This window comes from Onychomys torridus, chromosome 5, assembly GCF_903995425.1.
Source record: "Onychomys torridus chromosome 5, mOncTor1.1, whole genome shotgun sequence".
NCBI lineage: Eukaryota > Metazoa > Chordata > Mammalia > Rodentia > Cricetidae > Onychomys > Onychomys torridus.
This window is the reverse complement of record NC_050447.1, coordinates 128,168,253-128,186,703: the sequence shown is the minus strand read 5'-3', so window position 1 is coordinate 128,186,703 and position 18,451 is coordinate 128,168,253. Positions and strand designations below refer to the sequence as shown.

General features: G+C 39.5%; 1 protein-coding gene across 6 annotated transcripts in view; it reads right to left on the bottom strand.

The window, feature by feature from the left end:
- The window catches only part of Nsd1 (nuclear receptor binding SET domain protein 1), a 109,254-nt gene that overhangs the window by 41,937 nt on the left and 48,866 nt on the right, over positions 1-18,451 (bottom strand). For all 6 annotated transcript variants that reach the window (XM_036188186.1, XM_036188184.1, XM_036188187.1 and 3 more), the window contains 5 exons: positions 18,018-18,288; positions 15,625-15,734; positions 10,384-10,459; positions 1,609-1,736; positions 562-705 (listed from right to left, as the gene is read on the bottom strand). In XM_036188186.1, coding sequence (XP_036044079.1) covers positions 562-705; positions 1,609-1,736; positions 10,384-10,459; positions 15,625-15,734; positions 18,018-18,288 — 729 coding nt within the window. The remainder of the gene's footprint in view (positions 1-561; positions 706-1,608; positions 1,737-10,383; positions 10,460-15,624; positions 15,735-18,017; positions 18,289-18,451) is intronic.

Here is an 18,451-nt window from a genome sequence, read left to right as displayed (position 1 = left end):
GATGTAATGTTTATAAATTAAAGACTAGAAAGTGAATATTGTAGCAATATTCACCAAATAAAAGAAAAATTTGAAAACTAAAACAACCACCCTTGAAACATCCCTAATTAAAGAATCAATGGCATATGGGGGTATACACCTAAAACCCCAGTATCTGGGAGGAGGAAGCACAAGGATATAGAGTTCAGGGCCAGCCTGGGCTATGTGGGACTCTCTCAAAAACTAAAAACAAAACAAACAAACAAAAACAAAAATCCCAAAGAGAAGGAAGAGGGAGAAGAGGAAGAGGGGACACACACTATGACAGGCAGAGGATAAGAAATTATGTTTCACTGAGTAAAAACAGATCTCCCTGTTTCTGGGGGCATATATTCATGGGCCACAAAGACAGACTCTAACCAATATTCAATTAATTCCTTCACTTGGGTTTTCAAAGGAGACAAAAGAATTATAGCCTTAAAGAGGGATCATCTATAGCCATTTTCTCTAACCAAAATAAGGTCTTTAAGAGGGGGTTTCTCAACAAGGACACATGCAATAAAAATAAGACAAGCACCCTACCTGACAAACGTTCTCCTTGAGTGCTGCTCCTCCACCTCGTTCCCCCTGCAATTTTTTGGATGCAGACATCCCAGGATCGTGTTCTATACCGTCTTCAAGAATCTCTTTGGGGCTGGCTGCAGTTCTGTGGATCATCAGTTCTCCCTTGCAGAGAAAAAATAATGTCCCACATCTGTATTATTGATGTCTCCTCCATCTGACCCCCTCCTCCCTCTGGGCTGCTATTTGTCTAGCCATTAAGCACTTACAGATGTTCAGCCAATCACGCGGGCGGACTGCATGCAATGTTAGTTCTAACCCTGCTGTGATTGGACGGGTAGTGGGCGCCTCATGCCCTGCCACTAACTGCTCTGAGGCTGTTCCACTGGAACTTTTTGAGCTGTTCCATTTAAAGGTTTCACTAAGGGAGAGAAAACATTCTTAAGTTTATTTGATTACTTATTTGTCCTTCCAAGATCCGTGTTTCCTAGTCAATGCCCCCCTTGGGCATTCTATTCAAATTAGAAAACACTCGGCAGCAGCATCTGTGATGCTTACTCACTGGATCTAATTCTATTTTTAACTTGAATTCAAAAGCTAGAGGTAGCATCAGTGACTACACTGACGCTCTGTTTTAAATGTTTTTAAAAGCTGATGTTTATAAACATCCCAAATTAAGCAAATGATGGTCAAGAAATAAGCATATGGAATTTCCCCCTAATTGCAGCATTCGTAACTTTTATAGGGCACTATCTAGGTTCAATCATATTATTTGGGTACCTAACTAAGCTGTACTCTCTGGTTTTAGAACAACTCTACTTATTAAGGCAACAGTTACATATATTGTATCTGCTATCTTGAGCACAGGATATTATCTTTTTAAAGGGGCCATTATCCATAGTTGCAATATCTATTTTCTAGGACTGGGCTCTCCATAAGTCAAGATTCTTTAAACCTAATTAATCATCTCATTAGAACACTATTCTTAGATTCAAGGGACAGGAAGGGGCTTCTAGTGTGAAAGGTGATTCTCTTTGGAAGGTAAAAAGGTGAGGAACCGAGTAATACCTCTGAGCGTGGAGCCTCTTTTGAGGAGCTGTCCTTTCTCACTTTTTTATAGTGCACTCTGGCGACTTTGGCTGTAACGTGCCTTTGTCGTTTTCGTTTCCTTGGTTTATCAAATATCTTGGCTGTGCCTACGACAGGAAAACAAATGTTACTTAATACTACCTAATACATGTCCAACAACTTTTATCCTTAAATTAAGTATCCTTAAAAAATCAAGGCAGATTGCAGTAAAACCTAACTTATATTTAAACAGATATAGTGTTTACTCTTTTTTTTGTTTTTTTTTTTTCCGCAACAGGGTCTCTCTGTAGCTTTGGAGCCTGTCCTGGAACTCACTTGGTAGCCCAGTCTGGCCTCAAACTCACAGAGATCTGCCTGCCTCACCCTCCTGAGTGGTGGGATTAAAGTCGTGTACTACCACCACCACCACCACCACCACCACCACCACCACCACCACCACCACCCCCCAGCACAGTATTTACTTATTATTTATTTATTTTGGGGAGACAGTCTCTCTCCTGGCTGTAGACCAGGCTTGCCTTGAATTTACTGAGATCCACTTGCCTCTAGTGGGATTAAGTTGTACACCACCACTCCCAGCAGTAATAGGTTTTATCTTACTAGAAAACTATTAATTAAGACAAAGCTAAAAGCTAGCATTTTTTTCAGCAATCTTATAGCTATGGTTTTATCATAACTTAATCACTTAACAGAAAAGTCTGAGAAAGGAATAAATAGCAATAAAACATAGTAACTTTCAAAAAACATTTTACTTTAAAAAAAAAAAAAGATTTATTTAATTATGTATATAGCATGTATGACTGCAGGCCAGAAGAGGGGACCAGATCTCATTACAGGTGAATGTGAACCACCATGTGGTCGCTGGGAATTGAACTCAGGACCTCTGGAAGAGCAGCCAGTGCTCTTAACCTCTGAGCCATCTCTCTAGCCCCCACATTTCATTTTTTTAATGTGTTTATGTGTGTGCCTGAATGCTTGTACATGCAGTGCCAAGAGAGGCCAGAAAAGGATGTTGAATTTCCCTGGAGCTGGAATTATAGTTAGTTATAAATGACCTTAAATGGGTCCTAGGAACCTATCCCAGATCATCTTTGTAAGAGCAACAACAAGAACTCAACCACTGAGCCATCTCTCCTGTCTAGAAGGACTTGCTTGAAGTCTATAATATGTTGCTGTTGTATTTTGAATCAACTTTCATGTTACAAATACTTCAATTGAAACTGTTTTTCAATAAACTATCCTACTTAAAAAGTTTTCTGTATCTAGATTAATATAAACATGTTAGTTTAAGTTATAATAATTGGGGGGGCTAGAAAGATGGATCAGTGGTTAGGACCACTGGCTTCTCTTCCAGAGGACCCAGGTTCAATTCCCAGCATCCACACGGCAGCTCATAACTCCAGTTCCAGATGATGTGACATCTTCACACAGATGTATATGCAAAATACCAATACACATAAAATAAAAATAAATGATTTAAAAAAAAAAAAAAAGGTTTTCTGTAAGGTGGAAAAATACAGTGAGGCAGTAGTAGCACACACCTTTGATCTCAGCACTTGGGAGGCAGAGGCAGGTGAAATCTCTCTCTGTGAGTTTGAGACCAGCCAGGGCTACACAGAGAAACCCTGCCCTTGAAAAATCAAAAGTAAATAAATAAATAAATAAATATAGAATAAAACTCATTTAATTTTACATAACTAGTAGTGGACTGTGGCAACAGGGCCTCACACAAACAACAAAGGTAAAGGTCATAAAAGACTAAGGGTCAGAGAGATGACCCACTGACAAAGACACTAGCCTTTAAAGTCAACATGGTGGAGGGACAGAACACATTCCCACAAGTTATCCCCTGAGGTGCACACACATATGTGTACACAAACAAGTAAATGCTGTGTGTGTGCAAAATTAAAGTGATTCAAGCAAGGTGTGCCGACACATTTCTAAAATCCCATCACTTGGGGAATAGGAGGATCAGGAGTGCACAGGTCATCCTTATTCATAGCCTGGGTTACAGAAGGCTATCACTAAGGGAAAAAAAAAAGTGTGTGCTCATGCACGAACGTGTGCTCATGCCATTCATGATGATGCACACCTTTAACCTAGCACTCTGGGAGCAGAGGAAAGCAAATGTATGAGTTCAAGGACAGCCTGGTCTACACAGAGAAATCCTGAATGAAAAACTGTGCACTCAAACAGGGATGGAATGGGGGATGGCAATGGAGGATGGGACTTCATGCACATAAAAAGATGCAGGCAAAACATTCATACATATAAATATAAGTAAATCTTTCATTTAAAGTAAGTGTATTTTATAACAAGATATAGATGAAATGCATTTACCATGCAGGAAAAAAATTCTAGTCCCTAGGTTCTAGATGGGAGAAAACAACTTATATCACTAAGAACTAACATGGGGCCGGGCGGTGGTGGCACAAGCCTGTAATCCCAGCACTCGGGAGGCAGAGTCAGGCGGATCTCTGTGAGTTCAAGGCCAGCCTGGGCTACAGAGTGAGATCCAGGACAGCCACCAAAACTGCACAGAGAAACCCTGTCTTGCAAAACCAAAAAAAAAAAAAAAGAACTACAATGGGGACTGGGGAAATACCTCGTCAGTAATGCTTGCCTTTTATAAATGAGGATCTGAGTTCAGTCCTCAGAACTCATGTAAAAGATGCTGGGTATGATGGCATGCATTTGTAATCCCAGCAAATTAAGATGGGAGGCAGGAATGGGGGTTTACACATGGAACTCAAGCACTCAAGGAGGTTAAAGATTTGTATGTGTTTATAGCCAGGCTCGGCTGGCTACATAGTAAGCTTCAGACAAGCACAGACTTGTAAGACCTTGTCATAAAGAAGGCATAAAATAAATCAAAAAAGAATTAAAATGGAAACAGGTAAGATTTGTCTCATGGATGTAGGAACAGATCTCCCTCCATTTTGTGACAAATTAGGATTATCATTTAGTGGTAGTATATCTTTTAACATTCAACAATTACAATAAATACATAATCTCATCTGGAAAAACTAGAAAAAATTCTAGTTGTTTTTTTTTTTTAAATTTATTTATTTTTATTTTATGTACATTGGTGTTTTGCCTACACGTATGTCTGTATTCTCTGGAACTGGAGTTCCAGACAGTTGTGAGCTATTATGTGGGTGCTGGAAATTGAACCTGGATCCTTCTAAGGAGCAGCCAGTGTTCTTAACCCCTGAGCCATCTCTCTAGGCCCTAGTTTCTTATTTAAAAATTTTTTTTATAGAAACACCAAGGGAAATATAAAAAGGCACTTCATAAGATGTTCTATGATATTTACCAAATGAGCTAAATCTTCACTATGTGAGATCACTTTTCTAACATGAAATCAACAAGTACTTGCAGAGTCTTAAAATATAGAGCCCTTAAGATTGTTGCAAGACCACAAAACCTAAGGGCTTCAAGTAAGCTGGGATTACTGCCTAAGTTTACTACCATCCTTTGCTTTCTTTCTTTTTTTAAGATTTATTTATTTATTATCTATACAATGCTCTGTCTGTATGTATGTCTACACTCCAGAAGAGGGCACCAGATCTCATTACAGATGGTTGTGAGCCACCATGTGGTTGCTGGGAATTGAACTCAGGACCTCTGGAAGAACAGCCAGTGCTCTTAACCTCTGAGCCATCTCTCCAGCCCCACCATCCTTTTCTATACCATTTCTGCACATTATTTTGAGGTAGTGGTATCTTGTTCAGTTATTTCTAGCAGTGTTAAATAAACCTCGTCCATGTTTGATATATACAAATGTTTTAATATTTAATAAGGTGATATATTAACAATAAACATTTTTCCTGTAACTAGCTGCATTAAGGAAGCAAGGTGTTAGAACTTAGTAAATTTTTTCAGGTCCCACGCTAATCCTGAAGCCTACCTCACTGGGGAAAGTGTCACTTTCTCAGAGACATCTCCCTGGCCTCAGACTAGACTCCAAAAGCTTCTGAGGGTTCATCAAGAATTCTGAAAAATGCTGGGCAGTGGTGGGACTTGCCTTTTATCCCAGCACTTGAGAGGCAGAGGCAGGTGAATCTCAGTGAGTTCAAGGCCAGCCTGGTCTACAGAGTGAGTTCCAGAACAGCCAGGATGGTTTCACAGAGAAACCCTATCTGGAAAAACAAAAAACAAACAAACAAAAGAATTCTGAAAACACTCTGAGCCCTGGCTATGGTGGCAGTACTCTCCAGACATGTAGCTTACTCAAGACACTTGAGAGCCACACCCAGCTTTGCTGCATTCTCATGCTGGAGTGTATCTACTATTTTTTTTTTTTGACATAGGGTATCATATGTCCTTGGCAGGCCTAGAACTCTGTATGTAGACCAGGCTGGCCTTGAACTAACCGAAATCCACCTGCCTCTGCCTTTTGAGGGCTTTGCTTAAAAAATATGCACCACCATACCCAACCTTTCTATTTGTATGTACAGAAGTTCACTGAAAACAGAATTACTATTCTCCAACCCTTTTTTTCCACCATTTTAAATAACTTTCCCCTAATTTTAAAGTACTCAGACCCAGAATTATAAAATGCAAATGTAAAAAAATTCCCATCATCTTTTACTTTAAAACTCATCTGAACGAATATATAATTATAGATTTTGTTTTGTTTTGTGAGACAGGGTTTCTCTGTGTAGCCCAGGCTGTCCTCAAACTCAGAGATTCACCTTCATCTGCCTCCTGACTGCTGAGATTAAAGGTGTGTGCCGCCGCCGCCACCACCCCCACCCCCCTGCTTGCCGTTGCAATTTTTACCCTCCTGTCATTAGAACAATTTTCTTCTGATGTTCTAGAACAGGGTCTTACTCTGTGGCTCAGGCTGACAAACTAATAAACAACAGCCCTTGTGCTGAATCTTCCAGAATGCTGAGAGCATATACACGTGCCCTTACACCTTGTGGTGCTGAGGATGGACATACAGTACTTTGTGCATGTTAGGCAAGCCCTTACCAAGTGACTCTACCTGTGGTCCCTAAGCCTAGTGTCTCAACACTGTCCAGGCCTTACAAAGCATAGGTCTGTCCTTAAAAGGGGTAGCATGCCACAAAGATTATGCAATCTTAAGGGACTTAAGAGATAGCCTCAGCATGCCTACTCAGGGAGGTCCTTGGACAACGATCTCAGGAAACAATGGAGGTTTTTGTTGGGATTATTTACCTCATGCTCTCTGTTACATTCTATAACTGTGGCATTCCTGATTTAGTAGGAGAAAGAATGGATTTGAAACTCATGAGTTATGTCTACTTTAGCATGATGATAAAATCTGTTTGGATACCAGATATAATTTAATACAATAGCAATGATTTATGCAGCTCTTAAAAATGATCTGCATCTTCAAAAACACTCAATCATCTGGTCACAAATGGTGTGTGTGTAAGCACAGAGATGCTATAGCACACAGAGGAGAACGGAAGTAGGTCCTGGAGATTAAAGTTAGATTATCAAGACATGCAGAAAGTACCTTAAGCAACTAGACATCTTTCTTGCCCCTGATCTGCAATCATAATCCGTTAAAACACTTTTGATTAGTTAAAATTCAGTTAAACTTATTTCAGTTAAAACTCAGAGATCTGCTCTTAAAATCAGATTTATTGTGAACAAATCTGTATCTACTTTTCAACAGGGTTTTCTTTTCTTTCTTTCTTTCTTTCTTTTTTTTTTTTTTGGAGCTGAGGATCGAACCCCAGTCCGGAGATAAATCCCCAACCCCAAATCTTATCCACTTTAAAGTAGTAAAAAAGCTGGAGTGGGAGGAAACTTAAAAAAAAAAAAAAAGTTCCCAGACATTTACTCTAGTTAATGAATGAATGAATACCACTGTTTGACTACTTTATGGAGATGAGAAGTTACTAGAGTAGGCAATAGTCCAAGATCATGAGAAGAGTTAAGGTAAGTTTTTCTTTTTACTTGGAGGTGCTAAGAAGGGAACTCATGTCTCATGAATGCTGGGCATGTGCTCTATCATGAGTTAAGAGTTTCTGGAACCTGTATTCAAAAAAAAAGAATTTTTTTTTTTAATTATGTAGCTCTGGCTGGCCTGGAATGCATTACAGAAATCAGACTGGCCTTTAACTCACAGAGATCCACTTGATTCATTTATCAAGAAGTAGTGGGATTACAGGTATGTACTACCTAGACCAGCTATAGATACAAAATTCTTATGTGCTGAACCATGTAGGTAAAATTTACAAAGGATAAAGCTTATAAAGGTTTATTTATTTTTTAATGTGCATTGGTGTTTTGCCTGTGCATATATCTGTGTAAGGGTGTCCTGGAACTAGAGTTACAGATAGCTATGAGCTGCCATGTGGGTGCTGGGTATTGAACCTGGGTCCTCTGGAAGAGTAGTCAGTGCTCTTAACCACTGAGCCATCTCTCCAGTTCCCAACTTGTAAAGGTTTTTTTAAAAAATAAATGAATAGCCGGGAGGTAGTGGTGCCTGTCTGTACTCCCAGCACTCGGGAGGCAGAGGCAGATGGATCTCTGAGCCAGAAAGGGACTTAAGAGACGCCACCTTTCTCTAAGGAGCCAGTGAAAGCTGGGAACGGTTGAGGGCAAGGGAGAGTAGTTTTTGTTGAAAAACAAAAAACAAAAATAAATGAATAAATCGTTAAAAGTTTCAGAAAAGAGCTGACATTATCTGCAAGCCATTTATTTTAAAAGCAAGCAAACTGATGGACAATTGATTGCCCATGACTACAATCAACCAACATATTTGCTAACATACAAGCCCTTAAAAGTCACTACAGGGGACAGGCTTGGTGGCACATGCCTTTAATTCCAGCATTTGGGAGACAGATGCAGGCAGACCTCTGAGAAGTAAGAAGTCAACTAGTCTACATTCAGTTTCAGTACAGCCAGGGCTATATAAAGAAACCCTGTCTCAAAAAACAAACAGGATGGTGACAGCTGCATTTATTACATTAAAGAAACTACTTTAGCCTGATCTACAGAATGAGTTCAAGGCCAATCAGGGCTACAAAGTGAGACTCTGCTTTAAAAAAAAAAAAAAAAAATCAACTACAGGGTCAGGAAAGGGAGAAGTCAGGCTGGAACTGAGTAGTAAGTTTCCTCCACATTAGCCAGCTTTCATAGTGCTAGACAGTCCCATTATAGTGCTGGGAAGCTACAAAACCTGCCAGACAAGCTGCACCCACTGGGGCACAACTGGTCTAACAGTGGAGTAACCAACCACTGTTTTAATGAATTTAAGGCCTGCTCCATTAGCTGGAATTCATAATTGGTACTATAAAGCTAATCAAAAGCCCTTGACTAGGAAGGCCACAGGTCTAGGAAGGGAGGAGGGGAACACCTGGTTTGTTGTTGTTTTTGCTGTATGGCATGTGGCCAAGCTACTATGTCCATACCCATAGATCAATGCTGCTTTCAGTATTGAGCAGAGATTTTTCTTGCAGTGGGCAGTAGTTAATATAGACACTTACAACAGGTCAAAGTACAGAAAGTAAGCGGCTGTAGAGTACTCAGAACTAAATAGTACATCTACATCAACCCACTAAAGACTAGGGAATACTGTGAAATAAGGAACAGAATGACTGTAAGAGCCAGGGAAAAGAGGAATGCTGTTCTCAACTGTCTTCTAGATACGGCATGGCTATTGTACTCAAGAACTCGTAGTAGCTGCGATTACGTGTCAACAATCCATTCTGAGCCAGAAAGGGACTTAAGAGACGCCACCTTTCTCTAAGGAGCCAGTGAAAGCTGGGAACGGCTGAGGGCAAGGGAGAGTAGTGTTCCCAGTGGTACCGTCACTAGTAACTCGGCCATTCCAGTCAATAACACCCTACCGATGTTTATGCAAGAAGCTAACTGAAACCAGTACATCACAGAAAACAAAGCAACAAAAGATGGGTGCAGCTTGGGATTTATAGTGGAAGCGTTATAGTGGGAACAGAAAAAAAGAAGTAGAGATAATTTTTTTATCTTAAAAAGAAACAACTAAATAGAACAGTATCAAACACATGTTCTCTTTTTCAAGGGTATGCTAGCTGACCAATGGTCACAGGTGTACGAGAAGAAACTAAACACAATTTAGATATGATAAAAAGTAAACTAGCTGGGCGGCGGCGGTGGCGCACGCCTTTAATCCCAGCACTCGGGAGGCAGAGCCAGGCGGATCTCTGTGAGTTCCAGGAAAGGCGCAAAGCTACACAGAAAAACCCTGTCTCAGAAAACAAAAAACAAAAAACAAACAAAAAAAAAGTAAACTAAAACAATCTGTGAAGGTCAACTCAGATGATTTATGATTTCCTTCTCAAACTGCACTGGACATTTTCTAACAAAGAAATCAAAACTGTATCAATGTTATGAAATTAACAGTACAATCTGGAGAGTTAGAGTACTTAAGAAAATTAAGGAGGAATTGATATGTCACAATTGGCCCAAATATTTCCTTACTTAAAAAAAAAAAAATTTAAACTTCATTTAACTAGTAAAGGCAGGTTGAGGATTTAGCTCAGTGGTAGCAAGGCCCTGGGTTCAATCCTCAGCTCAAAAACAAAACAAAACAAAACAAAACAACACTAGTAAAGGCTTAAGACTTAAAAACAGCTATAAATCCCTACAATTTCAGAAAGCATACTGTGGTCAGAAAAGTCTCAATACAATTGTACTAGTTCATAATTTTATATATGAAATTACCCTTCTAGGCGATAAAGTGCTTTATGTTTGCCTGCTTTACATTTTCTCAATATCAAGAATACTCACCTCCACCAAACTCTTTCAAATGAGATGCAGCACGTGAGTCACCAATGCCGTTCTCCAAGCGACCCACTTCAAAGCACTGTAAATAAGCAAAAAGCAATAGGATTTACTTAGGTACAGAAACCCATTCTTTATCATCTTATTGCCAAAATTAAGGATGGCTACTGTCATAGCGACAAATCCCAGGTTATTGTGGCAATACCTATCAGCACAATGATTTAAGTCCTGAGAAAGCAGAAGCGGGAAGACTACAAGTTGTAGGTGGAGATTAGGTAACAAGATTTTGCCTTAAAACAGAAGAAACAAACAAAAAAAGCAAAAAACAAGGACCATATTGGCTGTGGTGGTGCATCAGGAGTTCAAGGTCATTCTCTGCTACACAGGGAATTTTAAACCAACCTGGCTACGCGAGACACTGTCTCAATTCTGTTTTCATGTAATATAGACATAGAGAGAGACAGACACACACACACACACACACACACACACACACACACACACACACAACTTAAGTTTCTTAAGTTGAGAAACAAATGTGAAGTACTTGATCAATATCCATGTCATCTTTATGCAAGGACCCAATTCTCTGTATGTTCCGATTTTAGTATATGTTGTTTTAAGTGAGTACTACATCAAATAGAACTGACAAATACCTCAGCGAACAATGAACAGAAGAGTAAAACAACTCTAAACCATGGACTAGCATGACAGCTTACCACTACAGATTAAAGTTATTATTAAACCCAGAAATGAAGTGGGGGATTCTATTTACAAGGAGAAGGGAGACCAGTCAAGGGGATAAGGAATACTGGAAGCAGAGTGGAAGAGGGGAAGGGCTGAGAGCAATGGACAATGGAACACAGGTACAAAAAGGCCATAATGAAACCTACTGCTTTGTACACTAACCCTAAAACTCTAGAAAAAGGAGAGAAAACTCTATCTGGCTATAGTCCTTAAATAAATGATATTCCATTAGTATGAAAATAAACACCTACAGGATGATGTGGTGCATGCCTTTAATTCCAGCACTCAGTAGGCAGAGGCAAGTGGATCTCAAGAGGCTATCCTGGTCTACAGAGAGTGTTCCAGGACAGCCAAGGTTATACTGAGAAACCCTGTCTTGAAAAACCAAAGAAAAGAAAATACTCAAAATGAGGCTGCCTTCTGGACATGACATTGCCGTTACTACACTCATAAACTCACACGGCAGTTGTAGCTGAGTGGCAAGAGTATTTGTCCAGAATGTATGAAAGGCCTGGATGCAGTCCTCAGCTCCCCCTCCATAACAACCAATGCAAAACCTCCAAGTATTATGGCCCATGCCTGTAATCATGCCTAAAATTCCAGCACTTAGCAAGTTAGGGCAGGAGGATTGACAGTTGAAATTGGCTAATTAATAAAGCTTCACAGGCCCTATGGCAGGGCAGAATGGATCCAGGTAAGAAAATCCAAGAGTGATAAGTAAAAAGAGAAAGGAGAGTAAGGGAAGACACCAAACCACCACCGTCCAAAGAGCAACATGTAATGCGACACAGGTAAAGCCACAGGACATGTGGCGATACATAGATTAATAGCTATGGGTCAAGTTAAGTTATAGGAGCTGGATAGTAAGAAGCAAGAAGCCATGGGCCATACAGTTTGTAGTTAATGTAAGCCTCTGAGTGATTATTTTATAAGCCGCTGTGGGACCATGGGGCTGGGTGAGACTAGAGAAACTCCCAGCTACAACGTCTCAAAATAAAAATTAAAAAACTTAAAATGAAATATAAAGCACAAATACAAACCAAGTAAATTAGTATGCAGCAAAAATTAGGCCCTTAGAAGAGGATTATAAGACCTAAGCTTGCTCCAGCTTAAATAAGGACAAAAGTCTAAAAACTATGATTTTATAATATTCTGGTTTTTCTTTTTAAAATTCATTAAAAAATATTTTTTATGTTCAATTATTTTGTGCTATTGGAAAAATGTTTTCAGCTTGGGGGTGGAGTGGGGTGCAAGCTGGCCATGGCTTCTCATGCCAGTAACTTTAATAGTTGGGGGGCTGAGAAAGGATCATAAACAAATGTAGCCAGCCTATTGCATATACAGTAATTGCCAGTACAGACTACAATAGAGCAAAGACCTGCCTTTAAGTAAGTAAATGTTAGCACCAACTTTATCATAACCACAACAAGTTCCTTAAATTATTTTCACTCGTAAAGAAAATCTGAGTTTGGTGATACAGACTAAAATGAAGGTTGCTGGGAAGGCTGAGGCAAGAGGCACCGCCTATAGAGCAAAGTAAGAAGAGGGCTGGGCTGGTGAAACAGTGGCATGAATGTTAGGGGAACAACCAACCACTTTCTGAATTGGATTTAAGGCCTGATTCCTGAGATAGAATCCATACCTGACACTGTCAAGGAGGCCAAGAACTCACAGCTAGGTAAGTCATGTAAGTGTTTTCCAGACACAACAGATTAGGATGAACACATTAAACTCAGACTCTGACAGCATGCACATATTCAAACCAGACAAAATCCCAGCATGAGGAGGGAAGGTGGACACGAAGTCTTACTACTAGTTGAGGAGCTATTGCACTTGACTGTTAATGGATAAGAGAAAATTAGTGTATTATCACACTCCAGGGTAAGCACCAATGCCAGGAATAGTTGGTCAACACAAACCGGACTCCATGATTTTTTGTTCTTTACTTCCAAAATCATTTATTTGTTTATGAGAGACAGGGAGAGAGAACATGAAGTTGAATGGGTAGGGAAGTAGGGAAGAGGAATTGGGAGATAAAAATGAATATAATCAACAAATATTTATTGAAATTCTCAAAGAATCAACAAAAAAATTCAAAAGGGAAAAGGGGTGTGTGTGGTGATAAACTGTGTACCCTAATAAAATTTTCCTTAAGATCAGAGAACAGAACAAGCCATTAGAACATTAAACAAAGGTGGCACACGCCTTTAATACCAGCACTCAGAAGGCAGAGGCAGGCGGGGATCTCTGTGATTGGAGGCTAGCCTGGTCTACAGAGTGAGTTCCAGGAAATTCTCCAAAGCTGCGAGAAACCCCGTCTCAAAAAACAAACAAACAAACAAACAAACAAACAAAAAACCATTAAACACAGAAGCCAGGCAGCGGTGGCACACACCTTTAATCCTATCACTTAGGAGGCAGAGATCAGTCTGGATCTCTGAGTTAAAAGCCACCCTGACTACTAAGATTGACTCAGTCTAGGAGAGAAACAGAGCCAGGCAGTGGTGGCACACGCCTTTAATCCAAGCACTTGAAATCTCATGCCTTTGCTTGGGAAACACATGCCTTTAATCCCAGCATTAAGAAGGAAGTGATATCGTGGGCAGAGAAAGGTATATAAGGCGTGAGGAGACAGGAATTACAGTCTTTCAGCTGAGGAAAGCTTTTCAGGTTGAGGAGTCCTAGAGGTAAAAGGTAGCTTGTTCTTTGTCTCTCTAATCTTTCAGTATTTACCCCAATTTCTGGCTCCAGGTTTTTTTATTAGTAAGACCATTTAGCAATTTGAGCTTGGAGGGAGGAGGGGACAACACAGAAATATACCACAGAATGCATGCTGAACATGTGTGAGCTCTAGGCTTAATTTCTAATACTGCCAAAAGGAAAGAAAGAAAAAAAACAAAACAACCACCCACCTGAAGCCAGCTCATGTCAAGGCTACATATTACAAAACAGAGAGATCAAGTATGTATAATGAAACTATATAATTTCTATATAAATTAATCTGCATTGCTCCCATCTCTACCCTGCCAGAAGGGAAGTTTTGAGAACTTCCCTTGGGATTATTGAAAATACAAATACTATATGCAGTGTTTTCTCCTACATATAGAATATATAACAGGCCTGAATTTTTAATTAGGCACATGCAAAACTATAATATTATACTACAATAAATTATGTGAATGTGGTTTCCTTCCTTCTCTTTCTTAAAATATCTTATTTATACTACATACCAGAGTTCCTATCTTCTTCATATCTATTTTATGCATAAGCCAGTCCCTCCCCTTCTAAAAAGGCTCATTTTTATCACAAAGTAAATTTGCTTTACATAGTATTTCTCATTAATCAACTTCTCCAACTCTGTTGGAAAGGTGGCATCCACTTTTGCACCAGCAGACAATGTTTTCACAGTAATTTTTAGATATTTCAGTTCAAACCTACCCCTAAATCTATGTAGCTAAATTTTATTTATAATATATGGCTTCCTGTTACTTTTTTCCGATGTTTTTATAATGGCTCAATTCTTGTTGACACAACTCTGCCATCAACTGGAACATACTTTCTGGTTTATGTGTTCCACCCACAAATGCAATGCCTTTTCCGTTTTAACTGGGTACTTATTACACACTTCTGTAGTCTGAGAAACAGTATCAAAAGTTTCACAAATTTCTTTTTCTTCATAATTTTATGGGTGGATGGTTCATTCTTAATATATTTCTCAGTAAGCGCAACATAGTTTTCTTTCCTCATTAACTCAAGAACATTTACCTTTCCCTTTAAAGAAAGCACTTACTGGGTGGTGGTTGTGGTGGTGATGGCAGTGCACACCTTTGATTGAGCACTTGGGAGGCAGAGCCAGGCAGATCTTTGTGAGTTTGAGGCCAACCTGGTCTACAAATCGAGTTCCAGGACAGGCACCAAAGCTACACAGAGAAACCTTGTCTCAAAAAAAAAAAAAAAAAAAAAAAAAAAAGAAAGGCACTTACTGGGCTCTTTAGCATTTCTCAGCTGCCAGCATCACACTTGCACTTTGTAATCACAATAAGGTCAAAAGGATTACTTGAAAGCAGACATTGTGATAACATGAATTAACCCAGTAACCCACACAATGACACAGATGGAAAGCCTGGACAAAAGGATAAGTCATATCCAGAGCATAAGATACTATAGCATGGTTATATTACCACTCTACATATGCATTTTAAATATGAATTGTATTTCTTTTTCCACCCCCGGAGCTGAGGATTGAACCCAGGGCCTTGCACTTGCTAGGCAAGCACTCTACCACTGAGTTAAATCCTCAACCCGAATTGTATTTCTTAAATTTGCCATTTAATAAGTTCAGAGTACAGTTATTAGTTACTTGGAACTGTAGAAAGCGAAACCACAATTGAAGAACGATGACTATGCATATCAATGTTAAAAATACTACTAAAAATGTAATTTTTTAATCATGTATTTCCTGGTTTTAAGCCTATTTTAGACTGGACAAAAATAACATACCTTTCTAGAAAGCCCAAGATCACCCTTCTTGGGCATAAATCCAGGGTCTAAATCATTGGATTCAAGAAGTTTCTTGGTTGGTTTTCTTTGACGCTTACTTTCATAATTTCCTGAAATGTACATAATTTTTCCTTAGATGCTTTAGAAATTGAGCACACACTAATTTTGAAAATTGAAAATCTGTATTAATGAGTCAAATTCTTGTTTGCATTTTTCATCATGTTATAAGGAAGGGTGCAGTAAGAATGTATTATTCTAAAATAGTGCTTAAATATTACTCAATGAAGACACACTAATTAGTGTATAATGACTGTGTATGTGTGAACCACAGAATAAGGGCATTCATAGTCATCAACTGACAGTGAGGATCAAATAGTAGAGCAGGATTCTGGGCACAAATGGACTAGAACGACTTAGTTCAAGGCCTTCAAAATAAAGTAAAACAAAGCTAAGCGGTGGTGGCAGCACATGCCTTTAATTCTAACACTCGGGAGGCAGAAGCAAGAGGATTTGTTTACAGAGTGAGTTCCAAGACAGTCAGGGCTACAGACACAGAAAGCCTGTCTTGAAAGTCAATGCCCCCTCCCCAAAGACAAAAAAAAACTAACAGAAAAACAAGCTGGGTGTGGTAGTGCACGCCTTTAATACCAGCACCGCAGATACAGAAGTAAGCAGATCTGTGGGTTCAAGACCAGCCTGTTGTTCCACCTATAGACTTCCAGGACAGCTGGTGATATAATCACACACTCTCTCAAAAAAGGAAAGAGGAAAAACAAGTAATTCTACAATATAAATGTGTATGCTTGAGCAAACACGCACATATACACATTTGTGTGATACAGTAAGTACTCATTCCTGTTCCTTAGAACATATGAGTTCCAGGAAAGGTGCAAAGCTACACAGAGAAACCCTGTCTGGAAAAACCACAAAACAAAAACAAAAATACCCACATTATTCTGGTGGTGGTGATACACGCCTTTAATCCCAGCCCTCAGCAGGCAGAGGCAGGTGGTTCTCCGTGAGTTCAAGGCCAGCCTGGTCTACAGAGAGCAAGATCCAGGACAGGTACCCAAAAAAGAAAAAAATGTTAGGGATTTAGCTCAGTGGTAGAGCGCTTGCCTAGCAAGCACAAGGCCCTGGGTTCGATCCTCAGCTCCAAAAAATAAAAATAAACAAACAATAAATAAAATCACTTGGTGCCAAGCCTGACAAGTTAACTTAAGTTTGATTCCAGAACACACATGATAGAAAAGTGTCTCCCTGAAAGTTGTCCTCTAAACTCCACAAATAAATGCAATTTTAAGAATCTTTTAGGAGTGGACATGTAGCTCAGTAGTAAGGCAACTTGTTAGCCTGTGTCAAGCCCTAGGTGGGATTCCTGGCATGGCAAAAATTAAAATAGCATAACATAAAACAAAAATCTTTTTTTAAAGGAAAAATACCAATAATTAATGTTGGGAATGTATAGATAATAACTTATTATTAATCAATTTTTTTGAGCTGAGGATTATTATTAATCTAAATGTGAGAACATGTAAGAGTTCCCCCAACTCCTTGGCTGACTACAGTAACCAACGACCAGAGGGTGATAGAAACGTTTAGATTTCATTCTCCCAAGGTGACATAGGAAATAATAAAATGAAAACCGGTTGGAAATGAACTTCAAGGGAATAATGAAACTTACTAGATACTTACTGTGTTTTCAAAACTCAAATACTACACATTAATTCTTTTTATTCTGCTGACAGGGCATACCTGTGGAGGCCAGAGGTCAACTTTATAAGTTGTTCCTCAGAGGCCATCTACCTTGTTTTCTGAGATTGTCTCTCACTGGGGCCAAGGGCTCACGAATTACACAAGACTGTCTGGCAATATAAATGTGCACCCCTACACCTGGAATTTTATTTTATTTATTTATTTTAAAGATTTATTTATTTATATGCAGTATTCTGTTTGCATGTATCCCTGCAGGCCAGAAGAGGGCGCCAGATCTTGTTACAGATGTTGTGAGCACCATGTGGTTGCTGGGACTTGAACTCAGGACCTCTGCAAGAGCAGCTCTTAGACTCTGAGCCGTCTCTCCAGCCCAGGTTTCAAGTTCTTATTTCCCCTGTGTGCAGCACTCCTCCTTGTTTGCTGGTTTACACTGCAGCTGATTAATAATCACAAAAGGACAATAAAACAAGGTAGTTTCTAAAAGCATTTCCTTCATAGTGCTCCACAAATTCATTTGTGGTCAGAAGCATATCAAATTAGCCACTATTTTAGGGATTTCCTCAAATAAAATTGTTGTATACAGTAAAAGGTGTCAGCTTCACAATAACACATAGTAGCAATTTCCTGCTGTATCCAATCATATGTGATTATACACTGAGACCCCATCCTCCCCTTACCTGGTGTCTTAACAAGCAATTCCTCAGACTCAAGGGCAGGCCGCGGAGAGACTTCTGGAGCCACAGGAACAGATAAGGTCAGCTGTGGCAACTCAGCATGTCCAACTCCAAGATCTGACTGAGCCAAGGGCCCTTCCAAAAACGGAGCCTCTCTTTCAAGAACTGGAGGCTCTTCTTTAGTTGAAATCAAAGAATTCTCATCCACCTGCTTGTTCTGAGCACTAGAGCGACATCGGGCAAGAAGGTTTTCGTCTTCACAGCGGGAACTTACCTAAAATCAGTAGGTACAAAAAGAATGCCCAGGCAAAATTGTTAGAATTTACCAAAAGGGGGGGCATTAAAAAATACAAGAGATTCTGGACTGGGCAGTGGTAGCTCACACCTTTAATCCCAGCACTCAGGAGCTGAGGCAGAGTCAGGTGGATCTCTGTGAG